This window comes from Mixophyes fleayi, chromosome 9 (genome assembly GCF_038048845.1).
Source record: "Mixophyes fleayi isolate aMixFle1 chromosome 9, aMixFle1.hap1, whole genome shotgun sequence".
NCBI lineage: Eukaryota > Metazoa > Chordata > Amphibia > Anura > Limnodynastidae > Mixophyes > Mixophyes fleayi.
In genome coordinates, this window is record NC_134410.1 from 2,854,428 (window position 1) to 2,876,658 (window position 22,231).

The 22,231-nt window shown below is 39.1% G+C and overlaps 1 protein-coding gene across 1 annotated transcript in view; it reads left to right on the forward strand.

Annotated features, from left to right (window-relative positions):
• The first annotated feature begins 1,054 nt into the window (after positions 1-1,054).
• The window catches only part of DACH2 (dachshund family transcription factor 2), a 378,568-nt gene continuing 357,391 nt past the window's right edge, over positions 1,055-22,231 (forward strand). The window contains exon 1 of the mRNA XM_075186232.1: positions 1,055-1,462. Coding sequence (XP_075042333.1) covers positions 1,101-1,462 — 362 coding nt within the window. The 5' untranslated portion in view covers positions 1,055-1,100. The remainder of the gene's footprint in view (positions 1,463-22,231) is intronic.

Below are 22,231 nucleotides of genomic sequence, written 5' to 3' on the forward strand. Positions count from 1 at the left end.
ACTTTAACCCTTGCAGCGCTGACTATTTATTGATATGTCTCGTGCATGGTCCCCAAAATCATTTTACATTAACCTATGCATTGCTGGATATTAATGATTCTCATGACTCCTGCATCTACCCCATAACATTTCAGTTTAACCTCTACAGTGCTGGATGCTATTTTTTCACGATTTTTGCACTGTGTCAGCATCATTCTACTTTAACTTCTGCAGTGCTGGATGCTATTTATTGCCACGACTCTTGCGCTGTCCCCAGCATGTTTCCACTTTAACCCCTGTAGTGCTGGATGTTACTGGTTCTATGGACCTCACCACTCCCCCCAGCATGCAGCACCCCCTAAGGACCACTGATCTGCTCCCACACCCCTCTCCCTGTAACCCCTGCAGTGCTGGATGTTACTTATTCTCTGGACTCCCCCAGCATGCTGCACCCCCTCTGCCCCCGAGCTGCCCCCACACCCCTCTCCCTGTAACCCCTGCAGTGCTGGATGCTATTTAATGACATGACTTGCGCTGTCCTCAGCATCTTTCCACTTTAACCCCTGCAGTGCTGGCTGTTACTGGTTCCCTGCACTCTCCCAGCATGCTGCACCCTCTCAGGACCCTCCATCTGCCCCCACACCCCTCTCCCTGTAACCCCTGCAGTGCTGGATGTTACTTATTCTCTGGACTCCCCCAGCATGCTGCACCCCCTCTGCCCCCGAGCTGCCCCCACACCCCTCTCCCTGTAACCCCTGCAGTGCTGGATGCTATTTAATGACATGACTTGCGCTGTCCTCAGCATCTATCCACTTTAACCCCTGCAGTGCTGGCTGTTACTAGTCCTCTGCACTCCCCCAGCAGGCTGCACCCCCCCAGGACCCCCCATCTGCCCCCACACCCCTCTCCCTGTAACCCCCTCAGTCCCGGACACATGGGGTCCCTACGGCTCAGGTACAATGACACAGCCTTAGTCCCGCCCCTCCCCGGCCTCCACCAATCCGCGCAGGGGCTCGGCCCACGGCTCCGGCTGCCATTGGCCGGGCCGGGTGTCAGCTGTGGCCGCTCCGGACTCCGGCACAGAGTGAGTGACAGATCTCCGGGCAGCGAGCAGCAGCAGCATGGCAGCACCTCCGACCTCCGGCTCCCTGTCCCCCCGCATCCTCAGCGGCTTCTCCGGGGCCGGCAGCAGCGAGTGCCGCATGGTGGAGCTGCACGGGGTGAAGGTGGCGTCCTTCGTGCTGGAGGGGCAGGAGCTCATCTGTCTGCCCCAGGTCTTTGACCTGTTCCTCAAGCACCTGGTGGGGGGGCTGCACACGGTGTACACCAAGCTGAAGAGGCTGGATATAACGCCGGTGGTCTGCACGGTGGAGCAGGTGCGGGTACTGCGGGGACTGGGGGCCATCCAGCCGGGGGTCAACCGCTGCAAGCTCATCACCAGGAGGGACTTCGAGACCCTGTACAACGACTGCACCAACGCCAGGTATATTGTGTGTATATATATATATATATAGTGTATGTGTCACTGCTTGTACCAAGTGTTATACCGGGCACTGTACTCCTTATACTACTACTGAGTACTTGTATTATACCGGGCACTGTACCCCTTATACTACTACTGAGTACTTGTATTATACCGGGCACTGTACCCCTTATACTACTACTGAGTACTTGTATTATACCGGGCACTGTACCCCTTATACTACTACTGAGTACTTGTATTATACCGGGCACTGTACCCCTTATACTACTACTGAGTACTTGTATTATACTGGGCACTGTACCCCTTATACTACTACTGAGTACTTGTATTATACCGGGCACTGTACCCCTTATACTACTACTGAGTACTTGTATTATACCGGGCACTGTACCCCTTATACTACTACTGAGTACTTGTATTATACCGGGCACTGTACCCCTTATACTACTACTGAGTACTTGTATTATACCGGGCACTGTACCCCTTATACTACTACTGAGTACTTGTATTATACTGGGCACTGTACCTCTGATACTACTGCCGGGTACCTATAATATATCTTATATCACTGCTGGTTATAGGACCCCTTATACCAAGTATTATAACAGGCACTGTACCGCTCATACTACTGCCTGGTACCTATAATATATCTTATATCAGTGCTGGCTACAAGACCCCTTATAGCAAGTATTATACTGGGTATATTACTCCTTATACTGCTGCTGGGCACCTGTATTATGATGGGTGCTGTACCCCTTATACTACTACTGAGTACTTGTATTATACTGGGCACTGTACCCCTTATACTACTACTGAGTACTTGTATTATACAGGGCACTGTACCCCTTATACTACAAAGTATTATACTGGGTATATTACTCCTTATACTGCTGCCGGGTGCCTATAATATATCTTATATATGTGCCCCCTATGTCAGTGCTGGGTACAGGACCCCTTATACCAAGTATTATACTAAGTACTGTACCCCTTATACTACTGGTACCTATAATATATCCTTTATCACTGCTGGGTACAGGACCCCTTATACTACTACTGAGTACTTGTATTATACCGGGCACTGTACCCCTTATACTACTACTGAGTACTTGTATTATACTGGGCACTGTACCCCTTATACTACTGGTACCTATAATATATCCTTTATCACTGCTGGGTACAGGACCTCTTATACAAAGTATTATACTGGGTATATTACTCCTTATACTGCTGCCGGGTGCCTATAATATATCTTATATATGTGCCCCCTATGTCAGTGCTGGGTACAGGACCCCTTATACCAAGTATTATACTGAGTACTGTACCTCTCATACTACTGCCAGGTACCTATAATATATCTTATATCAGTGCTGAATACAGGATCCCTTATACTGCTGCCGGGTAACTAATGTACTCGGTACTGTACTTCTTATACTATGGCTGGGTACCTGTATTATATTGGGTACAGCACCACTTATACTACTACAGTGTACCTGCAATATGCTTAGTACTGTACCTCTTATTACAATCCTGCTGGACTCCTGGTATAATGTATGCTGTATGTACAGTAGTTACTAAGTGATACATCCCCTAATACACAGCCTGTACTTAATATCTCACTGTGAGTCCCAGCTATTAGATATACTCTGTCTAACACTGTCTGTAGCTGTTATACTTTTGTTGTGAGTATTATATTGTGTATGGAGCACTGTACTTCTACTGCCAGGTATATATTATATTAGTATTACATAGTAATCCAGTACCTGTTGTACTATGCCTCATATACTATATTCATGGTATACATTATAGGGTGCTGTTTGGTGAACACCATATAAAGTATATACAATATGTAATATCATGTGTTACAGCTCATTCTCAGCACTGAGGATGGTTTATCCAATATATAGTTGTTACTCTGCAATATACTTTATACACAATCATATATTATAAGTATATTCACCTACCAGATACTTGTGTATTGTTGCTCTGTGTGGTAAATGTCATATACTGGAATATTTAATTCTGATTAATAGGCGGTGTATTTAACATCAATAGTCCATCTGATTTACTGTATATACAAATGACTGGGGCATAATTATACAGTATGTACCTGTATATGCACAAGATAATATATAATATCTGCTACTGTATGTTGTACCATGAGCTGTCCTGTATACAAAGATCTTGGTATTATATACAAGATTGGCGACTAGTCCCACAGCCACAGAGAACCTTATAGTGTCCTTTTTAGTAGTTGTATATTCAGTATATTACACCTGCTGTCTACACTCCCTCTTCTATATATAAGCATCGTATAGAGTCTAGAAACCCTGTAGACAGTTTTACAATATATAACTGGCATATATAGAGGTATCTTTATATAACCACAGAAAGTTAGCGACCAGTGGAGAAATGTCAGATACTTTGATGAGTTAAGTAGTTGGATTGGTGGTTCCCAGCATGCATTGCACAGTATGTACCTGGTGTCTATAGGTGTCTATATGTCCCTGCTCGCCTGTTTTGTGGAGGTCTTCCTGTCCTATGTATGTCGTGTGTGCAATTTATAGATCTGCATTCATGTAGCTTACAGTAAACTACCTATACTTGAACCCTCTACATATACCTGCTGCATTTACTCCTTTTGTAATAATATATATATCTTTTCTCTACCCGTACGGTATGCATACTTTATTTAGGCGAACATAGGAAGTACTTGTGTATACAATATTATAATTCTGTTGTATATGGTCAGTTAAAGGGGTCGCACTATACTGGTTCCTAAGAGTATGTGTTATGTACTAGTATATGTGCTGACGAGCATGAATTATAGACCTTAATGTAGGAGGTGTATCCACCTATTGTTGTATAAGTAATGTGCAGATTATTAGTTTATAAACATCTAGTGATCAGGTAACCTCTGCATCTTCCAGATACCTCTTGTTAGATACACACTGATATATTTTACAGTTCACTCTGAAGTTTTCACCTAAAATGTTTAAGGTGTTTCTGTTCCAGCAAATAGTTTCTTACAGGAGCTTTGCTAGTATAAACCCCTTCTTTCTGTACAGACACACACAGTATATAGGGTATATTCTGCAGGCTGGATGACCCCAGTCTGCTCTCATATTTACATGATTGTCTGTGCCTTCCCACACCCTGTTGTCTTATACACTGTGTATCTGTTTATACGATGTTACAGAGGCGGTTTAGCCCACAGAGTGTTTGGACACTTCCTATATGGACACATCTTATCATTCCGGTACAGTCACTGCTCCGAGCTCTGTGACTGTACAACAATCCTCAGACATTCTGTATATGATGTCCGTCAGCGCCCCTTCTATACATTGTGTCCTGCGTCTCTGAAAACTGAGTTACCTATATACTGTACTGTATATAGACTTATCTGACCTGAGATCTCTGATAGGGCAGCTTGTATAAAAGGGTTGCATGAGGTGTTAAACTGTATCTAATCACAGATATATATACAATGTGTCATTAAACAAGTAAATATGCATGTAGGGTTAGCAACAAGTGGTCCATGCATGTTAGGATAGGGATATATATAGCTGTTTGTATCATCAATGGAAGTATTAAAATCAGGTTTTGGTCCATTTGATGTGAACATTACGGCTGCGGATGGCAAACTGTGATTTCAGAAAGTGGAAAAAAGCTAAAATAGAACAAAAACGTAAAAATATGTCAATCCGACATAAAGGTATCCTGTATCCTCTCCCCTTTTTTGGAATGTTACGACACATCTTTGTGCTGATTTAGATGTTGCCTGCTGCATTCTGCCATATTTGTGTTAATCTGTCCCACTGTTCAAGTCACTGACTCAGATCAATAAATAAAATGCAACGCGTTCTGTGTTAGAATTAATTTGTCTGTTTACATATTGCAGCTCTTAAAACAAATAGATTAATAGAAGAAAACATTTCTGCTCTCCTAGAAGTGTCTATAACCCCATGTCTGCAACACGGTATTGCTTTCGTTGAGTCAAAACATGTCGGCTCCCTAACGACAAATGCTGAAGTCGTAGGATATCAGGGAGGTTAGATTAAAACACAGATTTATTACTTCCAAACGCATAAATTGATGCAGCTTTAGTTTTTAATTCCACTTTAAGAAAGATGGCTTCCTCAGAATGACTGACAGATGGCGAATGTTTGAGCTGCAGAGAAGGTGATATCTTAATGTCGCTAGGTACATACTTACCAACTGCCCATCATTTACCACAGACAGTCCCAGGTGTTAAAGATTTGTCCCTGTTTTTCACTGTTAACCAACTGTATAATACTATTCCTCTTATTCTGTATAGTGTTTTAATTTTCATTATTTATTCATGTTCTCTAGGCTTTGCAAGGAAATTAGAATTGAAGAAGTTTATTTAAATGCAGAAAAATTGCCTTAGTAGAAAGTACAGTAGATCTGTCCTGCTGGGGATAGTAGTGCACCAAGGTCTGCAGAGTGACCAGATCAGACACCGCTGGTTAGCAGAAATGTCTTGTGTGTGTGGTTTAGTGGTTGTGTGAGTGAGGATGAAGGGCAGTGACAGGGTAATTAGGTGGGCAGACTCCGAGTGGCAAATGGTCTTTAGAATCCCAGGGTGATGAGTTACCTGTGGGGTGACAGAGAACAGAAAAGATACCTTGAATCTTCCTGTATCACAGACAATATTATTCCATTACTCTCAATCCAATATTCATGGGAACTTTTTTTTTTATTGTAGATGTTTCAATCGTTTACTAGATACATTTTTAATGACTGGAAATGTTGCCCCGCGCACAGTAGCCGGATTCTCATACACAGCAATGTTTACGCTGCAGAATACCCCTCACTACGTTAACATATTCTATTATATTGTGCAAACCTTTGCAGAAGCAATTTCAAAGGACCTGGTCTGCGTACACAGTGTGTGTGCGATGTGACAATCCTCCCAGACATAATGACACAAAATGAAAGAGAAGTCAGTTTTCATAATAAAGTATCCAAGAGCTGGCCATGATGATTCCTAATTAAAATATATTTATTTTAGCGTTCGCTACGCCAGATGCCAAAATTAAATGAAACCGATCAGTCAGTGTAGAATTTAGAGGATTATTCAGCGTTGCGTGCAGCCATTAAACTGGTATGTGAGTTTATCCTGTTAATGAAACCTGATGCAATTTTAACCCCTACAGTGCTGGTCTGCATTCAAAACTGTGCTGACAGCAGGTTAATGTCAAGTGTATCTGTTGTAACATCATCATTATTTTAATGTATTTATAACTGTAACTTCTCTATATTCATAATATTTATAATAATGTCATTTACTACAATTTGACATCTGGATATATTTTTTCTTCTTCTAAGTTTATATTTTTTATGTGCTTGGCAGGTTTAAATGAACATATATGTCAAACATTTAGACCACATACTAAAGTAGTTAAAAAAACACACACAGAAATTATTGCATATGCCGGTCTGATTGGATTTGAGTGATTGTACGAGTCGTTTTTACAATGAAACAAGTTTATAGTTTTCTAACTTTTATTTTTTAGTGAATTACATATTTCCCTGTCTTTAAACATTGCATAACTTGAATCTCTTAATTGTGGAGATGAATAGTTTAAATAGTTTGTCTGATACTGTGACCTAATGACTTTCATTTCACAATGAAGGCAGTAACAATCCCTATAGATTGTAAACTCACCAGGCAGTGCCCTCTAACCGCATTGTCTTCCTTTTAATCCCCAGTTTGTTTTTATTTCAGTGTGTGTCCCCAATTGTAAAGCATTACAGAGTATGCTGGCACTATTTAAATAAATATTAGTGATCATTATCTCCATGTACCTTTGTACTGAAAAAAACCAAACAGTGTTTATACAATATGTGATTAATCATCAATACTGAACATAAATATTTGTTAAATTTACAGTGAAAAAGCAAACGTATATCTGATAAGATGCTGCAGGTTTCTGTAGTGTGTTTCAGAGTTTCTATAAATCCATTTTCCCTGACATCAGTTTGTTGAGTGAATGCATTTTGGGACAGTAAGTTTTGCACCTTCTCGTTGATTTACATTGGGACATGTTTTAACTGGATAATATCTTTCAGACTATATATGTTACCTGCTGTGCATTGTGTAGCGTTTTTGGAACAGAATTTGTTTACGGGTATTGGTTTAGCTTAATCCTAATTACTTGCAACCAGATTTCGTTGTGAATTGCACCAATGTGCTTTAGATTTACAGAACCTTATCAGATACATTGCATGGGGATTTGAGCTCCATCCATAAACATCTTTTTAGAAAAAAAATAATATTTTTTTTTTATAGTTCATTAAGCTGTATACCGTTTGGTAGTGTTGTTGGGTCAACTGAATAGAATATATATATATATATATATATATATATATATATATATATATATATATATATATATATATATATATATATATATATATATATATATATATATATATATATGAGAGAGAGATTGCATATGTAACATTGTAACAGGGACATGCGCTCAGTCACACACTACATGCCTTCTGTGCATTTCAGCTTAATACAATGAGACAAACAACATGTTTATTTCATACATATCTGGTATTAAATGGCGGACTGGGCACTCAGGGGTACTAGCAGGTTTCTCAGTACATTGTCCAAACTCTCTGCCCCATCGTAGCGCACTGCATTCGATTATCCTATAGGCAACTGTAGCCAAAATGTAAATAATTTTAGCAATGACCAGAAATATTTGTATAAACAATCAAATACATTTTCAGAACTTCATATATTTGAAATATTAATTTTGTTACAACCTGCGTCTTATGAGTTTTACTAAAAGACATAAAAATAATATTTTATATTTAAACATCTGGGTATAGTAAAACCCTCCTCAAGCACCTATCCAATATATATTTATTTGTGACGTTATCTAGAAAGTTTTACAAATATATATGTGAATGTTACTGTCAGCTTCCTATAAATGGATCTGGTGTTTCTGCTATTTCATTGTAGTCAGATGTTTATTATAGGTCCAGAGATCTATTTATAAATTATGTTGATGCTTTTGGTAATTGAATTAGCTCTTGTTTTGCTTTTTGACATTTTTAGCACAATGAAATGCAAACACTCTTATAAGAGCTGATTTCAATGACAACAGCAACCTGTGATTGTGTACTCTGGGTGCATTACACTTCCTGCACACACTACTGATGTGTTATGTTCCTGACACAAACTGTTTTAGTGGATAAATGGTCTGTCACGGAGATCAGAAAAAGACCAGTACTGATCTTGTGAGCGTGACCCCATGCAGTCTGCATCACACAATTGTCAGCAAGAGGGGACATTCCTACAAACTCCCTCCAAACTTTGCAGGAACAATAGTGGAATGTCTGTATGGAAGGGGGGTAGTGACCGCAGACCTCCATTCATACAATGAGCAGCCTTGGAAACTTTTATTCTCAACAACGCTCTATACTTCATGATGAATTTACAGCAAGTATATCTAAGACATTATAGCAGGTAGAAAACCTTGAAAACAAATGCAGTTTGACATATGCCCCTGTATAATTGTGATTTAACAAGTTATTTACTTTGATAAGTTATGTATATCTGTGTGAATAATGTTATATATATATATATATATATATATATATTATATATATATATTATATATAATGTGTGTGTATATCTATGCACAGAAACAATTGTAGTAAAAAATGTGAAACAAGTGTTTCGAGAGAGGTGATAGAATGTGACCAAAGCGTTCCTCTGTGATTTATAGCGTGATATTGCTACATAAGACCTATGATCGTTATCTTTTTAATTAATATATATTCTCTTTGTTGCTGGGATGCAGTTTGCATAGTGTTTAACACTGTATAATGTTGTAAGATTTGAATTACTTATAACTTGGATATACAGTATGTCTTTCAGCAACTGTATCGGTGTGGATACACTATACAGATACACAAGATGCATCAGTATAAAGTTGATAAAAAGGACATTGTAAAAGTTACTCGGGAGAGACACAGCGGCTGTGATATTTGCATAAAGGGATAAAGTCATCATAGCATATTTTTCAGGCGTGGGAGGGATAGTTGTGTTCATATATTTAACAACAGGGGAAACTTTCAGTTTTAACTTCTGAATATCAGAGTTTTTATCTGTTCAACCCTGGGGCTAAGCATCCATTGCGAAGATTACTTTTCATTTTTAATCTCTTATAATTATTATCTGTCTATTAGCGCTTGTTGTAATTCAGTGATGGATACTAATGATCCTTTATTAAACAAACTTACTGCTTCTGTGTTTTTTTGTTCTTAAAGCAGCTTATCGATAAAGTTTATTTTGAACGATTGCGATAATGAACAATGTAACAGCACAAACTCTCTGGAAGTTTTCTCTAATTCCGTACACGGGGCAACTGGCGGGAATCTGGAGCGTAAGCTCCGACGGTGCAGGGACTGATGTGAATGGTTACATATTCTCTGTACAGCGCTGCGTAATATGATTGGCGCTCTATGAATAAACGGCAATAATAATAATAATTGACCATGCAAAACCAACTTTCCCTGAAGCAGTTAGTGTTTCCGTCGCTATTAATGAAGATTTACCAGCTACAAGTCCGTGTGTTTTCCCCACACTGGCACAGGGAGATGCGACTGAGTTAAACACTGCGTTTTTCCTGTGTAATTTCTAGATGCTGACAAGTTCAATCGATGATATGACCATCCAAAAACAGAATTACCCTGCACTGAACACATGTTCCCATTGGCTTGTCGCTCTGATTTACTCGTCCAGAGAGATATTTTATGCGACTGGGCTGATTGGAAAACACACAGACCCATAGAAATTAATTAGGTCTGTAAATAAAGACAATATTTTATTTGGTGGAAGGACCAGACACAGTGTCTGTGAACGCAGCCAAACACTCAGTAATACGCTCTCTTTTATTAGACTGATGATGCCAGGATTATAATTACTGAAGGCAAATGGACACTTTCTCCGAGCGCTGTGTGTTTCTGGTGCACCGACGTGTTTAGCGGTGTAAGGCTTTCTTACACCAGAAGGATACTGGATTGTGTATTAAGGGTTAGCGGATAAATATATGTCTGTGAATAATGGACGTTGTTTCGCTACAGGCGCCTGGTGTGTTTTGTGCGAGTGTACTGAGGGGAAGAAGTCAGAGGAGATTAGGTGAAATTAATGGTGTGTAAAAGGATTAAAATCTGTTGATGAAATGATTCTCGTTATACAAGATGCGTCTTCATGCTCCTCACTGCTGATGTGATGACCGGTTGACCTTTCACCCTTCACACCTTGGCCCCTCTTGCACCCAATATGGATAAAAGGACTGCGGAATTTGCTGGCGCTATATAAATAAATGATGATGATGATGATGATTATGATAATGGCGGTCACTTTGATTTAATGAATTATTCCATTTTTTTCTTTTAAAATAATTTTGAACTAGATCCATATTGATATCCAAGATGTCTTTAGTGGTGTACTCAATTCTTATACAATATCTATATTATATCTTTGGTTTATCTTCTGATAGTCCAGACGAAACAATATCTTTTCTTATCAGTGCAAAAATCTCATCTGCCGGAAACATGTTCACTTATTGATAGGGTTGCAGACCTATTCCATAGCGTGGTACAGTGCACGTAGCGTTGTAACCTCTTGACATGCAGATTTATGCTGGCACACGTTTGATGCTAACCGTCAAGCAGTGACGTGGTGTTATATGTGGGATATTACACTCCCTAATGTAGATTATATGGATATTAGGCACTGGGGACCTCCGTGACCATATAATATAGGTCCATGCTGTAGCTTTTCTACAGGTCCCAGAAATCCAAAGTGTTGTCTAATAAACATTATTATCTGCAGTGCGTTATTGCTTATTTTTCCTAATGATAATGGAGTGATGACATCAGAATTCACCGTTTATATAGATATTATTTACAGGCATTTATATCTATATTAACATTTCTGGTATCATTTATAATGATATAAAATTGCTGATTGTGCAGCTCTTTAACATTTTGTTTACTTCCATTAGAGATGGTTTGAAAGGCCCCATCTTAAGTATTCTAAATATCGAACACAAATATTATTATTATTATTATTATTATTATTATTATTATTATTATTAAAAAATATTAGTTATGAGTTATGGTAGACGCACATTTTTGCATTATTATTTCAGAACTATAGACTTTATTTTAACCCCCCAGTGAAGACACATAGTTTGCGTTAATATTACGGTCCAAATTCAATGCATCTTGTAGCCACACTTGTTAAAAAAAAACTCATTGTGTCTTCGGATGCTCCCCCTAATCTATATTCATGTGTCTGGACCCACAGTCTTAGCCAGAGAGAGAGAGAGAGAGAGAGAAACGCATTAATGCTCTCTGTTCCTGTTGCATATTCAAAAGGTTATTCATGAGCAGTTTTTTTTATTTTATATCCCCCCCCCCCTTAAACCACCCCCCACCCTCCTGTTCCTTTTCTTCCTTTTCAGCATCTGAACCTGCTCAAGTCTCTGTGGCTTCAAATCACGCTGCCATTCTGCAGAGATAAAATATAATGTTTGAGCACATTTGCTGGGGAAGGGGAACGTTTGCACCCAATAAGCCTGATTGTGGAACCGCATGCAAATTGTGTTTTGATTTATCTCTCTTTGCACTTTTTCTCCATTTGAATTGATCCTGCATTAATTTCGCCAGGCGGCTGTGTGAGGCTGCAGATGTTGCCCTGTGTTTAATAAATCAATGAGACAGATCTGAATGAATCACTTCAGATAGATTCTGCTCCCGGTTTGATGTCTCGATGTTATTCTTAGCTTGTTATCATGACAGATGCATTAATGTCCTATACTCTGTCAGCAATCACCAAAGAGGTTTGAGCGGTTTTTTAAAGTGCCAGCGTCCTCCTCTTCTAATGTGGCTAGTTAAAAATAAATAAAGCAGGTTTAGGACTCGAATTCTCACATTTCTTGATTTTATTCCATGTTAGAAATAGGGAGAGGAGAAGGTGGTCAGAGGGAAGGAGATTCGGGGAGGGGGGGTGACTTGGTAATTTAATACTGAGCCTGCGCTGTCAAGTTTAGTATTGAACGAGTAATTATTTGCAAAAGGAAAAAATCAATAGGAAATAGTGAGTTTGGTGAAGCATTTTTCACGTTAACATTTGATTGTAACGAGAATGACAGAAGAGGATAATAAACGATTATAGCTTTCGGGACATGTCACCTATCAATCTCCTGGGATATATAAGAGAATCAGGGCCTACTATGATCTGCTTGTGTAACATCGAGGATACTGGTTTAATAAAATGCAAAGATACCTGTTACCTTTCCATAGTCTTATGTCCATATACTTTTATGGGGCTCTTATCGTGCAAGTCAGGTCCAAAAAAATTGCTTATATAGCTCACCAAGAGCATTGTGTATTTCATACTAATTAATACTATGCTGATATTATTCTGATAAAGTCGCAAATATCCTAAGGGCTGGAAAAAATAATAATATAATAGACTTAAAACGAACAAGGACGTAAAAGGAAATAGTGTTTCATACTGAACCGCGTTTCCTGAAACTGACGCTCAACCTCTATCCGGATCTTGGGCCGCAAAAAGGTTAAGAACCCCAGTTTTGTTAGATTGATTGTGAAAAGTATCTTAATTAGCTTGTCTCTAGTAGATTATAATGTTACACAACTATTACGTTACAGGAAAATACAATCCAGGACGCTGGATGTTGTGTAAAGCTGTACAGAAACGTCTTTATATCAGACACACTTTTGAATTTATTAACGGAAAATTTGTTTCGATTTAGGTAAAAATCCGGGGAGCGTGGGACGGGCGTCGTAGTTTTAGGACTGTTTGAGTTCTCCTCATCGCAAATTAACTGGCAGGTCCACAGAATGAGAATTGTAGTTATTAAATGGTGATGGTGAGGAAGCGGAACAATAATTGTTTTAATTAACTGTAATCATCTACACAATGCCCAACACACGGTTAAAGTGTTAGAGGAGCGTCCGGCCCGATCTCCCCATAGCTGTAGTGTTCTGTCCCATGGAGGATCGTTGTATACGTCGGTGTTTTCCTTTATCCATTTTTATGTCCTACAACTCCAATAAAAGTACAAATATCTGTTGTCCGTGAGCTGTTCAGATCCTTCACAAGTAACGAGTAACTTTCCTGCTCTGTATATTGTATATTATATGTACATTCGCAGATAATTCACATATTACATGTGTTATAATAATGTGGTCAGGGATACAAAACATCTAATGTGAATTGCCGCAAGAAGACTCCGTTATAACAAGGGAAGGTTCGGTCTGTTTGTTCCCATGAGAGGTTAGGAATGAAATAAATTGTCAAATTTGTTACTTTCTATTACTTCACCGCACCCCACGTTAGCGGTGGGGATCCTGCAGTATTTTGGGGAGGCCTCGCACCCTAAGAAGCGGTGATGGGAAACCTGATACACTTTGTGGCCCTAGGGCCACTTGTTGGTAACTGATGTTGTGTCACTATTCGGGGTGTGTAGAAGCGATGTGATAGGGTTACGGTGAGCTTCGCACTAGGATTTGCACTAGGGAACTTATGATTCCCCCTCGCCCAGACAGGATCACATCCAGTGATCCCCATGACATGTTCTACAGGGGTCACAGTATTGGCCATCAATATGTATAGATTAGTAATACCAGCCAAGTGTGAACGGGAGAATGTGTGCTTACAATCTAACCTGCCGGGACTATGCGACACACTGGTCACTTCTAAGTAAACGATGATTGTATTAATAATAAGTAAACATTTTTAATGTGGTGCAGATTAAAATATTTTGTATGTAACGTAGTTGTTGTTAAATACAACCACCCCAGGATCTTACCCCTCTACCCCCCGACCCCTCCCTCAGCCTGACAGGTGCAAATTTATCTAAGGAAATCAAAAATATCCAGTCTTTAATTTAATAAACCATAAAAGCCAATGAGACCAGAGGAGCAATTTGTGTCCTGTCTGTATAGAGCAGACGGATCCTATTCACGTTCTGCAGCTGGGAGAACGTTCCTTGTGTTTTAATTTGCTGATTTTAGCTGAGATTGTCTCTTTTTTTTCTCTCTCTCTCTCCAGATTCGGGTCCCTATCTAGACCTCCACGAATGGACTAAATCTTTAAACAAAAACATCCCCCTGGGTTTAGACTTTGTATAAAGTGTTCTGACGGTGGCTTATTGCTCCCTTGTGTTGATTTATGGCCTGCATTGTTTTAATTAATAGAAATGTAAGGTTTGTTTAAGCCTGCAGTTCCCAGATTAAATATTAGACACACATCGTCCAATTTTCATTTTTCCAGAAGTGTAACCCAGTCGTCTCTGTGGTTTCTTTATTGGTGTAGAATTATTTATGTGCCAAGTGTTAAAGGAGAACGGAGCAGAAAACACATAAAACTAAAATACAAGTTGCTTCAACATTCACAAATGCAAATTTAATGGTCTAAAGACCTTATTAGAACTTCAACGTTATTTTGTATTATTATTTTTAATTCATAACCCCTACTGATATTAAGACAATTTTCATATTCTATTATTATTATTATTATTATTATTTATAATGATGTTAAATTTCTTTATAACCTATCTACTTGTGAGCTGGAAATTTCAACTGATGTGTATAAAGGGCATTTGGAAAGAAAATAGTCAGACCCCACACTCCACCTGTTATCCCCTGTTCACTACCACAGAACACAGCAGACGATCACAACCACTGTTAGGTTTTTCATATTATGGCAACGATGCTACTCTGCTGTCTGAAAAACAGGTGGGGTAACATTTAGTGCTGGACAGAAGACACGCGTATAAGTATAAATGTTTTCTAGTTGTGCAAGAAAAAAAAAAATAATGTTTGCAAATCACATATTTATCAATTGGGGACAGTTTTCTAATTCTCTTTTGTCCTGGGGAGTTTATCTACAGATATTGTGACAGACGGGTATTTTGACACACCTCTCCTTCATGGGGACAGGTGAGGTCCCGGGGAGCCTGCAGGTACTGCAGAGAAGGGTAAGTTCTTACAGACAGGGAGGTGTTTATTGTATTTAAACCTGTATTATTCTATTGTGCAGGACCACCGCTACCAGTTAGTTGCCTGGTGACTAGGCAGAAGGACTGTGTGTAGCCAGAGTTAGGGTCGCCCTGTGTCATCCTTAGGAAAGTGTGCTCTGTTATTTGTGAAGTGAACAATAAAAACAGTTTATCCATGCAATAAGTTGTTGTGTCTGTCATCTGCCCAGTGTCAGCATCACTATATATATATATATATATATATATATATATATATATATATATATATATATATATATATATATATATATATAATCATACAGACAGACATAGTCCATGGGGATGTACAGTGGTGGGAGGGTGGCTACGTGCATTTATCAAATTGATATACTGAATCCACATTTCTGTGATGCCTCTTCCCCAATTAAGTATCTCTCTAATAGTCTCTGTATTTGTGTGTGGAGACCCCCCAGCCTTGTGAACTAATGAGTCCGGGGTGTGACAGAGTAGAGGTGACCTGAGGGGACATATCTAACAGTGCTCAGTGGTCGACTCTCTAAATACAAGACATTGCTTAAATACATCCAATGTGCAGCCTCTGGTCATTAATGTACAGCGAGAGAAAATTGCTGGTCCAATTACTGACTCTTGTTTTTCTTTACCATCTGCAACATTAAATATTCACAGTTAAACATTATCGAGCTTGTGTGCAGGCTACTGTACATTTAAAGACAGTTCAATTTAACCCTTGTATCAGGTTGTTTGTATTAAAGATTTGGGAGATATAAGAAGAATGTTAGTATTACACCATTTTATCTTGGTTTGTTTCTTCAAGCTGCTACTAATGGTTTGTGATTCTGGACTGCCATGGCAACCACAGTCACATGGTACATGATGTAGTGAGCAGAGAGGCTTTGGAACATCCCTCTGACCTCTGGCTGCACTGTAAAATCCTCTTACCCTGTCTGCCATCACATGACATGCTGAGAGCTGTGAGCCTGTGTCTGTGTAGCAGACTGACTGTGTCTGGCAGCCATTTTTGTTTGACAACCAGAGAGCTTTTGAAAAGGAGATAATGATTTGTAGCTAACAAAAATGACAGATGCTTGCTTAGAAAGTGCTTAACGAGCTATCTAGAGAAAACATAAATTCTATTTGGGATTGCTGCTTTAATATGGGCGTACATATTTTGAGAAACCTTGTTTAGGTGGGATTTGCACCCAATAAAATCAACTCTAAACAGGATCGTTATTGTTTTTAGTTTACTATAAACAAATCTCTGGATTACATGATGCAGAGAATTCTATCCAGTGTATAGAACAATCAGTCACAGGACTGTGCAGGATGAGAACATGCGCTCAGGACTTGCAATTTGACCCCCTTCCCCCCCCCGGTAACATATTGAGCCCATTATCATTGAGTGTTTTTCTATTGCAGTCCTGCGAAGAGTTAAATGGGAGCCTTGCGCTTAGCGGCGTCTCTCAGTGCGCTCCGGTTTCAGGTGACTGATATCAGGTATCTCCTCTCAGGTTATCTGCTGCCGTATGACAGGTTGAGGAAACGCAGCAAAAAAACTGGTATTGATTTGTCTCCGGATTAAAGTTTGAAGCCAGCAGCAGCCTGAATAAAGGGCCCTTTTTATGATTTTCTCAGCTCTCCATTGATCTCTCCATTTTATTGCATTCATTATTTATTAAAAGAATTTGCAAGCTAAACATAACGTTAAGCTAGTTTGCACACAGGGACGGCACTTAGGAAATTGAATGGAAATTGCATTAGAGGTGAACATCTGCGCTTGTCTTTTCCACTACTGCTGTTTATGGGCTTGTATAAAACTTGCATTGGATTAACAGAAGCCCTACAAGTGAAAGCTGCGTATTACTGCGATATCCAGCTCTTCCAAACATGTAAAATAGTCTTATTCAGCGGGAAAATCTGGATTATTTTTTAAAATTTCTTACAACCGTTTGTGTTTTTGTCTTTTTTAAATTTCAATCTGCTGTTTTAACCCAAATATTGCACAGTACAACTTCTGTCGCTTGCTGGATGCAGCTCTCAGATCATTCTTTCTACATATAAATCACTGCACAATCCCACTATGTCTTTTGGACAGATGCAATTCTCATTATCTGCTATCATCGTCTATACATGATCAAAGCGCAGGGTGGAGACCAATATTAATTAGCGTTGCTAATGGAGACATACATGCAGTGCATGATGGGATTGTAGTTTAACACCTGATCTCTGCATACAGGTTGCAGAATGTCCTGTCCCCCCCCCCCCCCCCCCCCCCACAAGAACAGCATTTTGAAAATATATAAAGCCAGAGAACTGGAATTCAAGAGTTATTTCTGGGATCACAAAAATAAAACAGATACATTTCTCTGGGGAGTGGTGGTTTTAATACAGATATTATTTTGAGAGGATATTGCCCGTTTAAGTCATATTAATTGAGTTATAACTCAAGATTTATGGTTTTTAGACCCATCATTGTTTTAGAAATACAAATATAGTCATTGTTAATTTGTAGCAAGTAATTGTTAAACAGTCATCGCTGATACATACCAAAGAGATTGTTCTTATTATTGAGAGTTTCAGTAATGAATAAACAGTTATTGCTGGTAAACTGGGCCAGTCTTTGAAGATGTGTGCACGCATGAAACGTTTTGCCAGGTTGCAGATGCACAGTGGAAATTAAAGTCAATGTTTAGGCTTCTAGTGTAAAAAAAAATAAAAAATGAATGTCTAAAAATCAAATTTATTTTAAAAATTAAAAAAAAAATATTTTCAAATACTGTGGAATTTAAAAAAAAAATTCCTCTCTGAATAAAACATTTTGAAAACAAAATGATTTTGATATGTTGTTGCCATATTTTGTTAACTAGGCTTTCTACTGCTTCAGCAATGCTCTCAGCGTATTCCGTAATACAGTATTGTGGTTATACTGGGAGACCCGCACAATACGCAGAGAGGGCCCCACTCACCAGCGTTTACACATAGAGGGAGAAAAAAGGGGTAATTTGGGTGAGAGAGTTTATAATCTATTGATTTACGTAGCGATGTTTTGTAAGCATTTATAATTCATGATTGGCAAGAGGTATCTAAGTTACGGATCCCACCAGTTGTGTTGTCGTTTCAATGCAGAATAAATAATTTACATTATACCACTGGGAGAAGGCGTCTTTGTCAATGTGTAATATATGGACATGGTAATTTAATGACACAGACTAACTGAGCATTGTAGGAGTCGTAGGAGTGAAACGTTTTCTCATATGTCATTCTGCAGTTAGTTTCCATGTATGGGAAAATAACTTATTAAGATGGGTTTTATTTAATGTAACATTAAAAAATGCAACAAATAATCATGTTCCATTTTATTCACTGTTAGGTAGTTCCATGGTTCAGATTTTGTTTGTAGTTCAACAATAGCTGATGATATAACAGTATATGTTGTAGGAGCGAGGATAATATAAGTACATGTCCACTTCATCATTTATTAATATAGCGCCACTAATTCCGCAGCGCTGTACAGAGAACTCACTCACATCAGTCCCTGCCCCATTGGAGCTTACACTCTCAATTCCTTAACACACACACACACACACACACACACACACACACACACACACACACACACACACACTAGGGTCAATTTGTTAACAGACAATTAACCTACTAGTATGTTTTTGGAGTGTGGGAGGAAACCGGAGCACCCGGAGGAAACCCACGCAAACACGGGGAGAACATAGTAACTCCACACAGATAAGGCCATGGTCGGGAATTAAACTCATGACCCCAGTGCTGTGAGATAGAAGTGCTAACCACTGAGCCACCATATTTGTATGAATGTATAATTTATTTATACAGTGCCACCAGCATGCACTTACATGATTCTAAATTATGGGGGGTAAATTAAGGGGGTATTTGCAGGAAATTGAAGTATCCTAAGCAAATTCTATTTATATCCCTGACAAAAAGTGTTTGCAGCGTTTTTTGTTCATTTTTCTGGTCCTGTTTATTCATCATCTCCGCAGCACTAAGGGTTAACGGTTTTACAGAGTGCAAAAAAGTTTCAACAACCCACAAATGTTTCTGTAGGTTCCCCGTGGGGGAGGGGAAGGATGTACATTATATATCCCATCGGAATTGATACATATTGGTTATAGTCTATGGGGGGTATTCAATTGTTAGCGTTAACGGAAAAAAACTAGCGCTCAAAAAATCTTAGCGTTAATACGGTAATTACTCACGAAATTTCAGCTCGCCGGGAGCGGCGAGCTGAAACTTTCTATATCGTAGCTGTAAAAAATGTTTGTTTTTAAAGCCGTTGTGTCAAGTTCAAAGAAATGTATCAAATTGTTATATTTATAATCACTTGTAGACGACGTGTCATAACTCTGTCACAGATGTCACCAGTCCCGTGCTGAAGTTTAATACACTTCTTATTCTGAAAGTCTTTGTTTACATGTACATAATTGTGTTATGTATATAGAGAAAAAACATGTCCTATATCTTGGTTATGACAAACTAGAATAAGACTTTATTTATCCTTTTTATGTTTTTTTATTACTATAGTATAAAGTTTGCTGAAAATAATATTGAGCTGTACAAAAGTTTGTAAAAATAAATTGCACCTGAATTGCCACAAACTTATTTAAAGTGATGGGTGTCTAAGAGTGGATATTGCAGTGTTGGCTAACCTGTGACACTTCAGGTGTTGTGAAACTACTAGTCCCAGCATGCTTTGCCAATATATAGCAGCTTATTGCTGGAAGGGTATGCTGGGACTTGTAGTTTTACAACACTTGGAGTGTCACAGGTTAGCCAACACTGGGATATTGGGATAATATGCTAAAACACTCCACAAATACAGGAGTATCTTCCGTGATAAGCAGCGTCTGAAGACTAACCTGCTATAATATGCATTTGTGCTTCCTCTAATTTCCACCTCTTACATTACATCTCCTGGACTGAATACAATCGCTATGTGGCACCTCGTTAGCGTGAGTCTAGATTGGTTAATAACCAGCTCATTCTCTGCATCTGATTTTCAAGTGATTCCTTCTAATAATGAGCGATGCTGGAATCCCAACAGGATGAAATACTGAGAGCAACATTGTGTCTTACACAAGGAGATTTGTTAATATGTATTTCATAATGGGATTGTGGAACGCCAGAAAGGGCAGCGTTGCTCCTGAATCAGCGGTAGCCGAGGGCGATGCAATTACTTTGCGGTAAATGCTAAATTCTGCAATAATTGTTTTAACATCACTTACAGTAAGTATAGAATTTGTGCTTATCGGGCAGATTATAATAATGTTTACAACAGGCTGGTCTGTAGTTTATAGGGTATAAATCACAACGGCTGATCCCTTTTGTGTAGGCGAATTGCATGCACTAATATTCCATTTCTTATTTTTCTTAAGTCGATATAAACTGTTAAACTGATGTCTTTAATTTGTGTTCTATACATTCCATGGTGGCTCAGTGGTTAGCACTTCTGCCTCACAGTACTGGGGTCCTGAGTTCAATTCCCAACCATGGCCTTATCTGTGTGGAGTTTGTATGTTCTCCCCGTGTTTGCATGGGTTTACTCCGGGTGCTCGGGTTTCCAAAAACATACTAGTAGGTTAATTGGCTACTAACAAATTGACCCTAGTCTCTCTCTCTCTCTCTCTGTCTGTCTGTCTGTGTGTGTGTGTTAGGGAATTTAGACCGTAAGCTCCAATGCGACAGAGACTGATGTGAAAGAGTTCTAATAAATGTATACATATAAAATGTATATAAATGTGTGTGTGTGTGTGTGTGTATATATATATATATATATATTGGTCCTATTATTTTCCTATATAGTTAGATGAATGAAATTTCTGGTAGTTTCACGAGTTATTGCACTTCTGTCGTTCTCTCGGTGATATTGACGCCTGTTGTACGCTATATATTACGGTGCTATAAGATCTGTCATCCGCTGATTTGTGTTTTGAGAACCTGATTACAGCTTCTAAACGACGCGATCGACCACCGTTACTTTAGCCCTGTGATGTTTAATTGCTTATACAGCCGAATGCTTTGCCTGGGTGCTCTGTGTGATTATACCAGTGCGGTGTTTTGTTAGTGAATATTGCAGATGACACTGTGTATTTACATTACTGATTGGAAATGTCCGGTGCGATTTGTAACCTGTTACATCACTTTTATGTTACATATTTCATCCTGACTCACCGTAAAACCAGTAAGAACACAGGGAATGTACATATTAGCAGATATATCCTAGTTTCTAAACCATACATTCCAACTCTCCCTGAATGTCAGGGAGACTCCCTGAAATAGGGGTGATCTCCCTCACTCCCTGAAGAGTCTGGCATTCTCCCTGATGCTGAGCCACTACAAGACCTGGTTGGCTTCACCATCTGTGGCATGATGACACGGTTCAGAAATTGTGTCCTATGTCCATGTATTGATGCCTATGGAGGTGGCCATTTTAATGGAGACCAAGATTTAATCATAGACTGACAGGTAAGATAACATGACTTTAGTAATGGAGACAGAAATGTAAAAGACACTTCAGTCTCTAGAGATTCATTAGCTGCTTTTCTTTAAGGCATAATTGCCTACTCTCCCGGAATGTCCGGGCGACTCCTGCATTTCTGGGAGACCTCCCGGTTCTTGCCCTCGCAATAGATAAGTGGCGGGGGGGGGGGGGGGGGCC